Source organism: Ahaetulla prasina, chromosome 4, assembly GCF_028640845.1.
Source record: "Ahaetulla prasina isolate Xishuangbanna chromosome 4, ASM2864084v1, whole genome shotgun sequence".
In the NCBI taxonomy this organism is placed as follows: domain Eukaryota; kingdom Metazoa; phylum Chordata; class Lepidosauria; order Squamata; family Colubridae; genus Ahaetulla; species Ahaetulla prasina.
The window spans coordinates 121211673-121227843 of record NC_080542.1 but is presented as its reverse complement, the minus strand read 5'-3'; the positions used below and the strand labels follow the sequence as shown (position 1 = coordinate 121227843).

At 42.3% G+C, this 16171-nt stretch overlaps 1 protein-coding gene across 2 annotated transcripts in view; it reads right to left on the bottom strand.

The window, feature by feature from the left end:
• Positions 1 to 16171, bottom strand: part of CUBN (cubilin) — a 49267-nt gene that overhangs the window by 22455 nt on the left and 10641 nt on the right. For both annotated transcript variants that reach the window (XM_058181695.1, XM_058181696.1), the window contains 2 exons: positions 1700 to 1826; positions 202 to 370 (listed from right to left, as the gene is read on the bottom strand). In XM_058181695.1, coding sequence (XP_058037678.1) covers positions 202 to 370; positions 1700 to 1826 — 296 coding nt within the window. The remainder of the gene's footprint in view (positions 1 to 201; positions 371 to 1699; positions 1827 to 16171) is intronic.

The following is a 16171-nucleotide window of genomic DNA, read 5'->3' as shown; positions in this document are numbered from 1 at the left end:
TCCCCAGAGACAAGAGCACTCTGATTCTCATACAGAGAACTACTATTTTTAATAGTAAAATACCCCAAACAAAGCAATACAAAGTTTGAAAGCAGCATCTCAGAAAGAAGGGTGGGAAGATGATGGCATTATGAAACTCTTTCTTAGCCAATGCTAATCCCATGAGAAACAACTGAGAAGGCATTTATGAATACTGCTCACCTGCTGGACAAGGATCGCAGAAATAAAAGCCTGGCATGTTGATACACCGTACAGGAGGATTCACTGAACAAGGTGGGTTTGGGAGGCTGCATTCATCAATGTCAGCATTGCAAGCAAGGCTCCCCGGAGGCGACATCCAGCCATCATCACAGATGCAAGTATAATTTGGCTGCCAGGTTAAAATAAGATAAACATCAAAATAACTGTGAATGTTCCTAAAAGAGTAACTTCTACTTGCACTGTTATTATCACCAAGCCATTTTTCTGGAATCTGACCTTTCAAAATTCTTGATGCAATTTCAGTTTATCTTATTTCCCCAAGTTTTCTGTTCCTTCCTCTAACAATTAAAGCTTAATGCATACTCGCAGTGAAAGATATTGTTACCATGTCAGAAAAAGAAAACCCATAATTTTCTCTGAAAAAGGTAGAAAATGATGGATAATCACGAAATGAACCTAAATAGAGGTGGAACAACAAATACATCTCAAACCTGCAGAAAGAAACACACCAATCTGAACATTAGCTGATTTATTTTTGGCAAACTATGTAATTATAATCTGAAGAAGCAGGTAAATAAAAGTTGCTCATTCACAGACTTCCAGACTATCAAATGGGTTCCTGATTTAAGCATAAGTACAATCAGGAAGACAAAGTCTAGATTCTACTACACAGCAAATAGTATAGTGATACTCTTTGAAATCACCTTTGTTGCAAAATGGCAGCTATAGTTATTACAAGGACAAGTAAGATATTTTGGAGAAACATTTTGGAGACATACCTTTTAAACAAAGTATGAATGTTGTTCATTGTGTGGCAATTAAAAACATGGGAAATGTTGAATTAATAAGAAAATATGCATATAAAACATTGCTAAAATATAGTGAGAGCAGGGGAATCCTTTACACAGCAGGATAGTAGCCTATAGAAGACAATTTCTGAAAGCAAACTTTCCTGTCCCCTCTTTCCTCCAGCAGTCTGCATAACTTTCCCCAAATGCTAGTAAGAAAATCAGGGGAATTTTGGAATAAGGTGGAATGTGATAACATGTATCCATTCTCATGCTGAGGGAAGGCTGAAGTCCTCCGCAACCAGGCAGAGATAACTTCTGCCAATGGAGACCTTCTTCACTGAAGATTCCTTCTTCCGCTTCAACTTTTTCTTTGGATGATCAAGGATGCTGACCATAGTATTCTAAGAAAGTGTTGCTGCTAAACGTTTAACCAAATAAATATAAATCAAATTATTAGTCCCAGCCTAGCTAAGGTTAATTCTGATTAAGTTCCACAGATAATGGAATCTTCAGTAGAACTGAAAGGACAATTGACAAAAATGAGACTTACATCCAGGAAATTGTACATATACTACGCTGCTGTATATCTCAAAGTTTTGGAAAAAGCTATTTGGGCAATTGAATACAACTCCTCACGTCCTGCATAAATGCCAAATAAAGTATTCCTGGCAGGTATCTACTCTTGAAACAAGGCTTCTCTTGCTTACCTGATGGATCTGTTCTCTGTTTCCATCCACACAAACCCCATGCCCACAAAGAAGAGAGGATCCTCCTTGACAATCATCAAATTTTGATGTGCAGTACTGTCCATATGTTTCTGGTGTACAAATGCAACTTTTGAAAGAAAAATAATGAATTAATATAAATAATTCCTTTGATATGTTCAATGTACGATTTTGATTCTGGCCCGTGCTTCATTTTTATATTGTGTTTATATTACAAGTAGTCCTCACTTACCACCCACAGTTGGGGTCAGTAACTCTATCACTAAACAATGCAATTGCATAGTGAAACATTACATGGCCACTCCTGCCTTACCTACACCAGCTGATCAGTTTTTGATTGTGGCCATTAAGCAAATCATCACATCATTAAGCATAATGACTTGATATTTTTTCTGTTCCTCATTTTTACAGTTTGAAATGAAACATTATATTCTTAGATAAAATTCCTATTTGATAGAAACAATAATGTTTCCCCAGCTAGAATGTGGTCTCTTTCATATGACTGAAAAAAACCCAGATATAGTGGAGTATCTTGGCTTTTATCACTTTTAAATAATCAAAAACCCAGTTTTCATGTTTCCAAATATTGTAATATAGTTATGATCTTAAAAACAAAATTTTATATATTTTATCTAAAAATAATCAGAATAATAAATGCAGAAGCATGAATATAAAATGCAGGTTGATATAGTAACAGAATGGAATGGACTTATGTGGTAATGTTTGTGAAACTGAATGGAAATAATTTGATCAGTTCCCTCGTACAAAACAGCTTGCAATTTAGCTCATTGATTTTCCAATGATGAATTTATTTATTAAATTGGCTGATAATGACAAATTCAAATGAATTTGTAATATGAATATTCATATGAATTTTTATATGAGAAAAAGATATGATTTGTTAAATTTATTAATATTTGGTAAATATATTTGCCAACTATCTCACCATTGGGCTATTCTAAGAAGCTTACAGTAATTAAAAGAAATAAAAATGAAAGAAGCATAAACAGAACAGAAGTATAATAATAGAACAGTAAAATAAACAATGACAAAATAACTCAACAAGAATAATACATCAATATGATCTCCAAAAAGATGGCTGGGGAAAGGTGGAGTCTGCCATCAATCTAGAAATTAGATATGCAAATATGTTCAAGTAAAACTAAAACTCACATCATCACATCATCTATTCTGCATGTTCTAAAGTATCTTTTTCAGGAGCCTTCATCTGTGATAAATTTTTAAGCAGAGGCTAAATATTTTTTCTCCGAGATGCTATAACAACATTCTGCATTTGATATTTTGCACTGATCATAAAGCTGACCAAGATAGCTTCCAAGTACTTTCCAATTTTGTAAACCTATAATTTTATGGTCCTGTGTGTATAAAGTTCAGGGATTCATGAAACCAGCACTGATTGCATGAACTTTAGGGAAGGTATGACTTAGTGCAAGTTGTATTGCAATAGATTTATTCTTTAATAAGTCTTTTAGCTTTTTTCTGCATTACTTCTATTCTACTACTACTACATATGTGGTAGCATGTGTTTTACTTTTAGAGCTGTCTTCATTCTGTTGCTTTGAAGAATTCCCAGTTCAAACTTTACAATTCTTTTGGCAACTAAAATAATGAAGATAATGAATGTCCATCCAGTTTCTAGGCCCAAATTATTCCTCAAACAGCAAACCTTCAGAGAAAGTACACCCAACTCCAGATGTTTGTCCTTACAATCTAGCACAAGATTGCTGCAGTAATCCCATTGACTCTTTCTACCCGTTCCATTCCATTCCACTGCAACACTTGGACCTCTGCCCCACACACCCATCATGCCCCATACTTACTTTTTGAAGCTCTTTCGACCTCATGTTGTAGAAGGAGGGCAGGCCACATGGCCCCAGGATGCACAAGGGTGATCTAAGTGTGCTTCACTTTGCTGCTTTAGAGAGGTTTGCACAGTGCTGCAGGAAGCTTCTGAATGTAGAAACTTTCTGCACCATTGTGCAGACCTTGATAAGCCAACAGAATGGGCTGCATGGCAGTGACCCAAATGTAGCTGCCATTTTTGTGGAACAATGTGGCCACACAAAGAAGGAAGTTATTCCAGTGCCCTGGAAAGCCTTTGAGTTCTTCAGAAGGTAATCTAGGAGAAAGGTGTTTGGTCTGGTGGGTGTAAATCAGGCCTAAGGCCTGGGAGGACCCAGTGGGAGTGGGAAAAGACCTGCTGGAATCCAAGGTGCGGGAAGTGGAACAAAGGGCATCTTGGAAGTGGGGAGGCCATAGGTGGGCCAGGGCCTATATTAGTCCTCCAATGGTCTCCCCCTTCAGGAGGAACTCCATGTTCTGCCAAAAGACCTACATTTCCCAACATTTCGTTGGAAAGAGCAGGGACGGAGGGGGCGTTAGGTGGGATGTTTCACCTAACAACAGACATGATATGCAACCACGGCAGGCTCCATTATGGTCATATCTCAAGGACTATTGGAATAGAACTCTCATACATAATAGTTACTACTGTTAGACCATTTTTTTTCATGACAGATAACTGCATCATGTTTAGAGTTTTTAAAAAGATGATGAACTAGAACAGGTTCAGAAAAGAATAACAAAGCTGGTTCTTCATACAGAAATAAGTATTAGACACAATAATAAAAATATTACTATTAGAGGTGAGGAAGGCTGAGATACAGCAGTTTCTTCATCAATAAAGAAACTCAATATATATAAAAAAATATAATTATATATATAATATATATATTATAAAATATATAATATTTTATATAGATATATATATATACAATATATATAAAACTCAATATACTATATAAACTCAATATACACCCTTACATAAATCATCATAACAATAGCATTCCTAACTACAACTTCAAAAAAGCCAACTATGACATAAACAACCTCTCATCTCTGGACTGGCAAAATCTGTTCGCAACCTGTATAACTGCTGAATACCACTATAGAGTTTTCCTGCTTGAAATCAATAGAGTCATTAAACAGGTCACTGTTAATCTTCTTGCCCTGCAAGATTCCGCTCTCTTGCAGGTTTGGCCCTCCACATTATCGAGGGCCCATCTTGAGGACGGGTTTTGGAATCCCGAGAGATGGCATGCTAAATCTAGGAAACTTAGGGGATTTTTAACAAATTGCTTTAATCGTTTTTTTAAGGGGAGTCTTAATGGGAATTTTAAGGGGAGGATGGGAATTGACGGGTCTGGGTTGGGGGGGAGGATGGGTGGGGGGGAAACCCGTCGGGGAGGGAGCCAAGTCCAACATGTGTTCGCGGCGGTAATTTAACAGGTCCGAAGGTGGTGGGGAAGGGTTTCGTTCCAGTTTATCAGGGTTGTGTTATCAATACGGTAAGTGGGAGAGGCAGATATGGCGGAAGGGGGGGCCCACATCAGGTTTCGGGGGTACGCCCTCGCTAATTAAGAGCGATCGCGTGCTCCGGCCCCCCAGAATTTTCCCGTTCCCCGAGTGGCCAGAGTACTCGGGACTTGGGCCTTCGGCTGATGTTATGTAATGCAAGGTCCATGGTTAACAAAGCCCCCGATTTCAGATCTAATTCAGGAAGGGACCACGGACGTTATGGGTATTACGGAAACCTGGTTGGGCACCGAAGGGGGGGTTCCCCTAGTAGAGATGTTTCTGAGCATTCCATGAGCCGAGGGCCCAAGGTAGGGGTGGCGGGGTGGCGGTTATTATTAAGGAGAGTCTGGAACCGAGGGAGACCACTGTGCCTCAGATAGCTGGTTGCGAATCCCTCTATGTGAAGTGGGGTCGTAGGACTCAGGTGGGCTTGTTGATCACGTACCTGGCTCCTTGCTGCGTGACAACAGCCCTGCCTGAGCTGTTGGAGTTGCTGGCTGGGTTGGCAGTTGAAACCCCTAGACTGTTGGTCATGGGGGATTTCAATCTGCCATCAACTGGCGCGGCATCCTCGAAGGCTCGGGAGTTCATGGCTTCCATGACGGCCATGGACCTGACTCAATTAGTTGACAGCCCTACCCACATCGGGGGAGGCACCCTAGATTTGATTTTTATCTCTGGCCAGTGGTTGAATGATCTGATTTTAAATGATTTAGTTGTCGAACCCTTGTCATGGTCAGATCATTTTCTTCTTCGTCTGGACTTTCAGACCGCTACCCAGCACCGCAGGGAGACAGAACCAATGCGTTGGTTCTGTCCCAGGCGCCTGATGGACCCAGAGAGGTTCCTGACGGAGCTTGGGCCGTTTCCCGATAATCTGGCTCACGGCACGACTGAAGAGCTAGTCGCGGCCTGGGAACAGGCCGTAGCTGGAGCTTTGGACCATGTCATGCCTTTGCGGCCGTTCCAGCCATTCTGAGGCTGACCGGACACTAGTTAGGTTCTATAGTAGGACCTACCCAGTGGCATTGAGGGATGCAAAACGTTCCTACGTTTCCTCCCTCATTGCGTCGGCAGATAACCGCCCGGACGCCCTGTTTCGGGTGACCCACTCATTCCTTCAACAGGAGGGAAGGGAGGACCCATTACAAGGGCGTGCCGAGGAGTTTAACGGTTATCTATACGATAAAATCGTTCAGCTTCGGGATGGATTGGATCAAAATTGGGTAGATCCAGGCGAGACTTTTGAGACTCGTCTTGTTGAGACTGTTTGGGATAGTTTTGACCCTGTGACTCCCGAGGACATGGACAGGCTGCTGGGAAGGTTGAATGCCACCACATGTTTACTGGACCCGTGCCCCTCCTGTATGGTGCTGGCCACGCAGGAGGTGACACGAGGCTGGCTCCAGGGGATTACAAATGCTTCTTTGTGGGAGGGGGTCTTTCCCGCTGCCCTGAAAGAGGCGGTGGTGAGACCTCTCCTCAAGAAGCCTTCCCTGGACCCAGCTGTTTTAGGAAATTACCGTCCAGTCTCCAATTTTCGCTTTACGGCGAAGGTTGTAGAGAGTGTGGTGGCATGTCAGCTACCCCAGTACCTGGATGGAACTGTATGTCTAGACCCATTCCAGTCCGGCTTTCGGCCCGGATACAGTATGGAGACGGCTTTGGTCACGTTGGTTGATGATCTCTGGAAGGCCAGGGATAGGGGTTACTTCTCTGCCCTGGTCCTATTAGACCTCTCAGCGGCTTTCGATACCATCGACCATGGTATCCTGCTGCACCGGTTGGAGAGTTTGGGAGTGGGAGGCACCGTTTATTGGTGGTTCTCCTCCTATCTCTCTGATCGGACGCAGATGGTGTTGACAGGGGGGCAGAGTCAACCCCGAGGCGCTTCATGTGTGGGGTGCTGCAGGGATCGATTCTCGTGCCTCTCCTGTTCAACATCTATATGAAGCCGCTGGGTAAGATCATCAGTGGTTTTGGGGTGAGGTACCAACTGTACGCTGATGACATGCAGCTGTACTTTTCTATCCCAGGCCACCCCAACGAAGCTATCGAAGTACTGTCCCAGTGTTTGGAAGCCGTATGGGTCTGGATGAGGAGGAACAAGCTCAAGCTTAATCCCTCAAAACGGAGTGGCTGTGGATGCCGGCACCCTGGTACAGTCAGCTGCAGTTGCGGCTGTCTGTTGGGGGCGAGTCATTGGCCCCGATGGAAAGGGTGCGCAACTTGGGCGTGCTCCTGAATGGGCGGTTGTCTTTTGAAGACCATTTGACGACTGTCTCCAGGAGAGCTTTTTATCAGGTTCGCCTGATCCGCCAGTTGCATCCCTTCCTGGACCGGGATGCCCTATGCACGGTCACTCATTCTCTCGTTACCTCTCGCTTGGACTATTGCAATGCTCTCTACATGGGGCTCCCCTTGAAGAGCACCCGGAGACTCCAGTTAGTCCAGAATGCGGATTGCGCGGATTATTGAGGGAGCAGTTCGGAGCTCCCATATAACACCCATCCTGCGCAGACTGCACTGGCTGCCTGTTGTCTTCCGGGTGCGCTTCAAGGTTTTGGTGACTACCTTTAAAGCGCTCCATGGCTTAGGACCGGGATATCTACGGGACCGTCTACTGCCATCTTCTATCTCCCAGTGACTGGTGCGTTCTCACAGAGAGGGACTCCTTAGGGTGCCATCAGCCAAGCAATGTCGACTGGCGGCCCCCAGGGGAAGGGCCTTCTCTGTGGGGGCTCCTACCCTGTGGAACGAACTTCCCCCTGGACTTCGACAATTGCCTGACCTCAGGACCTTTCACCGCGAACTTAAAAATTATTTATTCCGCCTTGCTGGACTGGCTTGAATTTTTAAAATTTTAAATTGATTTTATGGGTTTTAAATTTTCGTAAATTTTATAGGGTGATATTGTATTTTAAATGTGGCCAATTGAATATGTTTCTAAAGGGTTGTTCTTAGTATTGTATGTGTTGTTTTTTGTATTTTATTCTGGCTATGCACCGCCCTGGGTCCTTCAGGAGAAGGGCGGTATACAAATTAAAATATTATTATTATTATTATTATTATTATTATTATTATTATTATTATTATTATTATTATTATTATTATTATTATTATTATTATTATTATTATTATTAAGCTTTACGTACCACAAACGACCACCAAGATCAGAAAAAGCAAACAACCCATATCAATAAAAAAGCTTCAATCAAAAAAAAATCCCTCAGGACAAGAAACAAAAAAGGCTACGTAGCAAATTTCAAAAAACGCTACAGAAATATATGCAACCAAATAAAAAATGATTGCACAAATTACCACACCAAGCAAGAAGAGGACCTTCTGTGCACAAATTTCAATCGTGTCTTTTATAATTTTGTGAACAATAAACTTAAAGACTCAAGATCCATCCCACCACTAAAAGATTCTAACGGCAAAGAATGCAATGACGAAACAGTTAAAGCAAACCTCTTCAATATATTCTTTACCTCAGTTTTTGTTAACAGTGATGACACTTATCTGACATTCCCAAATCGTACCAACAATGAGTATGACGACTTAACACATTCACAGAAGATAATGTTGGAAAAGCTCTTCGTAACTTGAAACCATCGCTATCTATTGGACCCGATGGACTATGTGCATACTTCTTAAAAAAACTTTCCACTAATATATCAGAACCCCTAAGCATAATCTTTGAAAAAGCTTTCACAACCAGTTCCCTTCCCAAACTTTGGTCACTAGCCACAGTCATCCCAATCTTCAAAAAAGGAGATCCCAGCTTAGTTGAAAAATTACAGACCAATCTCTCTGTGCTGCGTCACCTGCAAAGTTATGGAATCAATCATCAACCAATCCATTACGTTCCACTTAGAAACAAACAACCTACTTGCTAATAAACAATTTGGTTTCAGGAAAAAATTATCATGTAACTTACAACTTCTCCACTGTAAAAACATATGGACTATAAATCTTGATCAAGGCAAAACAATAAATGCAATCTACATAGACTTCTGCAAAGCTTTTGACTCAGTAGTACATGATAAACTTCTCCTAAAAATAAAATCCTACAGCATCTCAGGACCCCTCCACAATTGGATAATAGCTTTCCTGTCAAACAGAAAACAAGTGGTCAAAATTGGCAATGCTCTATCAAATCCTATTCCTGTCAAAAGTGGCGTTCCCCAAGGCAGCGTTCTTGGACCAACACTGTTCATACTATACATAAATGATCTTTGTGACCATATCTCAGGTAATTGTGTTCTCTTTGCTGACGATGTCAAACTATTTAACACCACAGACAATACATCTACCATTCAAAAAGACTTTGATCATCTAACCACTTGGTCTAAAACTTGGCAACTCCAAATCTCAACCAGTAAATGCTCAGTCTTACATATAGGAAAAAAGAACCCAAACACTAAGTACATACTTGATGGACATTACCTTACAGATGACCTCCATCCTGTTAAAGACCTTGGAGTTTTCATATCAAATGATCTAAGTGCCAAAGCCCACTGCAACTACATAGCAAAAAAAGCTCTAAGAGTTGTAAACCTAATCTTGCATAGCTTCTTTTCCAAAAATGCTACACTACTAACCAGAGCATATAAAACATTTGCTAGACCAATTCTAGAATACAGCTTGCCTGTCTGGAACCCTCACCACATCTCTGACATCAATACAATTGAACGTGTCCAGAAATATTTTATAAGAAGAGTTCTTCACTCCTCTGAAAACAACAAAATACCTTATCCCACCAGACTTGAAATCCTAGGCTTAGAAAACTTACAACTCCGTCGCCTTCGACAAGACCTAAGTTTAACTCATAGAATCATTATAATGTCCTTCCTGTTAAAGACTACTTCAGCTTTAATTGCAATAATACAAGAGCAACCAATAGATTTAAACTTAATGTTAACCGCTTTAATCTAGATTGCAGAAAATATGACTTCAGCAACAGAATCATCAGTGCTTGGAACACTTTACCTGACTCTGTGGTCTCTTCCCATAATCCCAAAAGCTTTAACCAAAAACTTTCTACTATTGACCTCACCCCATTCCTAAGAGGACCATAAGGGGCGTGCGTAAGAGCACAAATGTGCCTACCGTTCCTGTCCTATTGTTTTTCTTTTTTTCTTATATATATATTTGCTTATACCTCCTTATATTTCTTCATATATATGTTTATATACTATATAATCTTTTTGTGTGATGCTTATGTATATTGTTGTGACAAAATAAATAAATAAATAAATAAAAATAAATGAGGGATAGTCTCACAGAAAAGAGTAAGAAAGGATTTTTTCCTACAAGAGGAGACAGAGGCTGGTTCTAATTTGATTAAAATTATAAGATGTTGGCCGTAGCTGAACATTACTAAACTCACTTTGACAATAAGAATAGTTTGAATCCCTGAATAATCAAGAGACAATGAGTAAGTCAGCTGGTATCTCATAAACAGCATCACATTCTATAGGAGGCTGGAAAGAAATGTTTTATATCATTCAAAGAATCTTCACCTTACTATGAATGAAGATGGAGAAATCCTAGAACAGCTTCCAAGATTCAGTATTTATCTTAATGTAGCTATGTGGCAGTGACATTTACCCTAATGTAGGATTAAAGATAACTCAGTGAAGTCTTGCTTCCTTGATCTTGCACAGCTGCTTGGGGTTTAACACCATTATCTAAACAGAAAGAGGAAGTTGCGAACCTTTGCCAACTTTCATGCTATTCTTCACCCAGTTTCAAAAGCCTCTGAAAAAGGTCAGTTTAGGAGTCTAATAATAATTGATTTAGCAAACAAGCTCTTCCTGTGTTGTGGGGAGGGGAGTAAAGGGGAAAAATAAGGGAAAGAAGAAAAAGAATTCCAGGAAGAAAAATAATTTTGAGGAAAAAAGTGGGGCTTCACCCACTTTTGGCTTTTAACAATTTACTGGTTGCTCCAGCTTATCCTAGTGTGAAAGTTTGTCCGTCTGTCTGTCTGTCTCTCTCTTTCTCCATACAGAGCAAGCAGATTACTCTGTCAGTCCATCAGTATCATTATCTTTTATTGCTCTAGAGTAGAACAATAAAAGATGGTAATGTTGATCAGTGTCTCTGTTTCTGTCCCTCTCTCTCTCTCTCTCTCTCTCTCTCTCTCTCACACACACACACACACACACACACACACACAGAAAGAGAGAGACACAGAGACTTACACTGACACTCACACGGTTTTATTATTCATATATTATTTTATTCAGTAAGTTATCCCTCAGTTGAAGACTTCAAATGGAGACTGATGGATCAAGCAGTTTATTGAGTATGACCTATTGTACTAAGTTTTCTTATTGTAAGGGATCTTGATTTTAAAACTGAAAGCATTGAAAACCTCTGAATAATCCCCTTCCCCCCAAAAAAGAATCTCTAAGTATATGTTGATCTAAATTTGCCTTCACTTAAAAACTTTTAAGCTATGACAAAATTTTCTAAAACAAAAAGGATGTCAGTTTGATATTTGTAAAGATTTGTAAAGATAAATTATTTTAAAAGCTGTTTTTAAGTATAATTTTCCAATGTCAAGCAGAAAAATGTTTTTTGTTAGAAACTTTTATAAGCCAGTCTCTTTTTTAATCAAAAAAATCAAATAAAATGAATCATGACTAATGAACAAGAGCTCGCCCATATTTTGGTGAACTGCCTCAGAAAAAAAGGATAACTCAAAATGTTTTTCTGGAAATAGTGGGCAGGGCTGAGAAGATAAAGAGAGAACATTTATTTATTGTTGAAGGGTTGATTTTTTTTCTTTGTTTTTCTACATATGTAGGTAGTTCTTGACTTACAGCTACAACTGAGCCCAACATTTCTGTTGCTCAGTGAGACATTACCCCATTTTACAACTTTTCTTGCTACAGTTGTTAAGCAAGTGGTTGTTAAGTTAGTAACACAGTAGTTAAGTGAATCTAACTTCTCCATTGACTTTGCTTGCCGCAAGTTTACAAAAGGTAACATGACCCCGGGACATTGTAATATGACTCAATTGCCAAGTTTCTCAATTGAAAAATGTAAAAAATTATAAAAGCATTCCCATGATCATAAATGTAAAAACAGTCATAAACCACTTTTTTCAGTGCTGTTGTAACTTCGAATGGTCACTAAATGAGCTAAGTCGAGAGCTTCCCATAGAATGCATGTGTAATGCGATATATACAACATCTGTTATAAACATACAGAGCAGAATACACTGAGTTTTTTACTCTATGTACTCAGTTCTATCACCCCATGAAAGGGAAGTTGTGTCCAGATAGAAGAGACCCATCTGTACCGAGTCATGGCACAGATAACTTGAAGGTAATGAAAGCATTCCCAGAAGGGCTAAGCTGCTGAACCTTGCTGTATTTTTTTGTTTCTCACAATAGATCAAAGCACACCAAAATCTAGTTTCCAGATAGTGTTTAGGGGATCCACTTCAAAGTTATTCTGAGAAACATAAGAAAATACCGTAGTTGTTCCAGATTTCTGGTGTGTTTCATGGTATTGGTTCTGCTATAGGTAATAAAATATAAGAATAGTAAACATTGCCTCTGGATGCTGCTTAGAGATCTGTTATCGGCACTGTGGAAAATAAGGTCTAAGTCTCTGGAATCTGATCTTAAACATCCTTAAAGGGAGTACAGAGATAGTAGTCAATGATGAATTGTCTTAGCACTTTGAAATGAGAAAATGTCATATGCTGATACCAACTCTGTGCATGCTGTACAGTATTTGTCTAGGCCTCTGTTTTAATAGAATATAATTCTTTATTGGCCAAGTGTGATTGGACACACAAGGAATTTGTCTTTGGTATATGTTAAGTTTGGGTATTGACGAGGCAGGAGACCAGGTTAGTGACAACAGCTCTTTAATATAGTGTGACCCAGCAAAACTCTGGAGAAAAACCTCTCCTTATATACACTTCAGCCTGAGGCTGCATCCAATCAGAACCGAGATATTTCCCGCCTAAAACTCCCGCCAAAACTTACAGTAATACATTACACTCCTTCCCTCCCAGAAGGCACTTTGCCAATATTTGCATATTACTTCTCTACGTAGTCCTGCAGGTACGTGGGGCGTCTCCTGACTCTCCCGGACCTGCGCAGTTCACTTTCTGGAGTTGAGTCGAGCTTGCCGGAGGGACTTTTCGTTCCTCTGAGCTCCTCCTCCCGGCCATCCGGCCCTGGATTATTCGCCGGCTCGGACCTGCTGTCCTCTAGAGGGACCGGAGGGTGTCGCTGGACCTCGCCTGACTCAGATAAGTCTCTGTTTGGTTCTTTGCTTACGCTTTCTGTTTGTTCTTGGCGCCGGTCAGCTGTGGGGTTAATCAAATCATAGTCAGGGCTGTTCTCGCCTAATTCTGCCTTATCGCTCAATCTGTTTCTTAATTGATCTATGTGGCGCCTCCAGATTCTGCCATCGTCTAGTTCCACTAGATAAGATTTGGGGCCCGTTTGTCTATGACTATCCCCTCTTCCAGTTAGGGCCGTCGCTGTAATTATGTGCCCACACCGAGTCTCCTATGTTTAACTCTCGGATTCTATCTGGTTTTGTTTTGAACCCGTCCTGTCGTAGTTGGTGTAGCCGGTCTAGCGGGCACCGTAGCTTCCGCCCATTAATAGCTCGGCTGGGCTGCGGCGGTGGCCACACAGGGGTCCTGTGTTGACGGTTAGAATGCGTCGATTTGTGCCTGCCAATCGCCGGGCCGCTTCGTGATAGCGCTTCTTCGCACTCCGGACAAAGCGTTCAGCAAGGCCGTTCGACGCAGGGTGGAACGGCGCTGAGAGGGCATGTCGGATGCCCTCTTCAGCCAGGTACCCTTCAAATAATGCTGCGGTGAACTGTGGGCCGTTATCAGACACGAGGGTGTCCGGTAGCCCGTGCGTGGCGAAAAGGTGTTTTAGTGCTGAGATGACAGCTCCCGCGGTTGTGGATTTCATTAGGATGATCTCCAGCCATTTGGAGAATGCATCCACCACAATTAGAAATGTTTGGCCGTGGAAGGGCGGCAAAATCAATGTGTATGCGGGACCAAGGGCCTTGGGGTTTCTCCCACTCCAAAACTGGGGCCGTAGGTGGTAGTGGTCTGGATTCCTGACATACTTGGCATCGGCCAACCCTGTCACTGATTTCCCTGTCCATTAGGGGCCACCAGACATAGCTCCTAGCCAAACCCTTCATCCTTACAATTCCTGGGTGACCCTCATGCAGGAGTTCCAGAACTTTTTTTCTCAGCTTCTCTGGAACTACCACCCTATCCCCCCAGAGCAGGCACCCCCCTTGCACAGACAATTCCCCTTTTTTCTTTACAAATTCCTTGAAACGTCGCCCGCAGCGGCCATCCTTTGAACCCAACTGATTACAGTCCTTAAAACAACGTCCCGGTAGGAGGCCCGAGCCACTTCCTGCGATGTGACTGGCCCCGAGTCCAAAGAGTCAATTAGTAGAACGGGTGTGCCCGGGGTGGGGTCCTCGATTTCCCCTGGCAATGGGCATCTGCTCAATGCGTCCGCATGCCCCAGCTCCTTTCCAGGCCGATGCTGCAGCTTGTAGGAGTATGCGGTCAAAAAAATAGTCCATCTGGTCAGTCTAGGTGAGAGTGCTACTGGCGTTGGGCGGTCGCCAGCCAGTAACCCCAATAGCGGTCTGTGATCAGTAACAATTTCGAAATCACGCCCAAAAGCGTATTCGTGAAATTTTTTCACCCCTGACACTATTGCGAGAGCCTCCCTATCTAGCTGGCTGTAATTCCTTTCAGCCGGGGACATCGTTCGTGAATAGAACGCTATAGGGGCTTCAGTGCCGTTTGGGAGTCTGTGGCTAAGTACCGCTCCTACTCCATAGGGGACGATCACAAACCAATACTAACGGCAGTCTGTTGTTGTATTGTATTAACAGGCTATCGCTTGATAGCAAACTTTTACTGCCTCAAATGCCCTATTCTCTGACTTCCCCACGACCAAACAGTGTTTTTCCAAGCAATTTATGCAGCGGTTCAGCAACGGTTGCCTTGTCTTTTAAAAACACGGCGTAAAGTTTACCAGACCCAGGAAAGCCTGGAGTTCTGTCTTGTTTTTGGGTGCTGGGGCTCTTTATCGCCTTGACTTTGCTCTCAGTGGGTGAATCCTTTTTGTCTATTCTATAGCCCAAAATTCAACAGATTCGACCCCTATCTGACACTTGCTTGCTTTGACTTTTAATCCTGCCGACCTAAAAATGGCCAAAACTTTCCTTAATCGCTTCCCCAGTTCTCTTAAATCTTCCCCTGATACCAACACATCATCGAAATAGGGTACGACTCGGTAACCCTTGTAGGAGCCGCCCATCAAATTTTGGAATAGCCCGGGCCACACTCACCCCGAACTGTAACCGGGTGCACTTAAAGGCACCCCGGTGCGTTACAATGGTCTGGGCCTCAGCTGTGCTAGCATCTACGGGTAGCTGTTGGTACGCTTGTGCCAAGTCTAATTTGGCGAAAACTTGCCCGTGTCCTAGTGAGTGCAATAAGTGTTGCACTACTGGAACTGGGTAGGCGCTCTTTGCAATGCTTTGTTCAAGGTAGCCTTGTAATCAGCGCAAATTCTTATGGACCCGTCTGGTTTTATAGGGTGACGATTGCCTCCCATTTGGCATGGTCAACTGGCACTAGTATCCCCTGGCTGACTAATTTATCTAACTCTTTGTCGATTTTAGGTTTGAGTGCAAAAGGAACCCTCCTTGCCTTTAACCTAATGGGAGCTATTTGGGGGTCTAAATTGAAGGAGATAGGGGTCCCCTTGTACTTGCCTAAACGGTCCTCGAATACGTCTGCGAATTCCTCCAGTAGGGCGTTTTGCAGGTTGCATCCGCTCCGGTGGACGCCAGTCACCCCCATTCCCAACGCCCTGAACCAGTCTAGCCCCAGCAAGCTTGGCAAGGTTCCCTCGACTAACGTGATGGGCAGGGTCTTTTCGTATGTCCCGTACTTGACCTCGACGGTCGTTGTCCCTCGAACAGGGATGCGGTTGCCCTGGTAATCCTGCACCCGGAGCCGTTGTTTCTGTAGCTTGCGCTGCG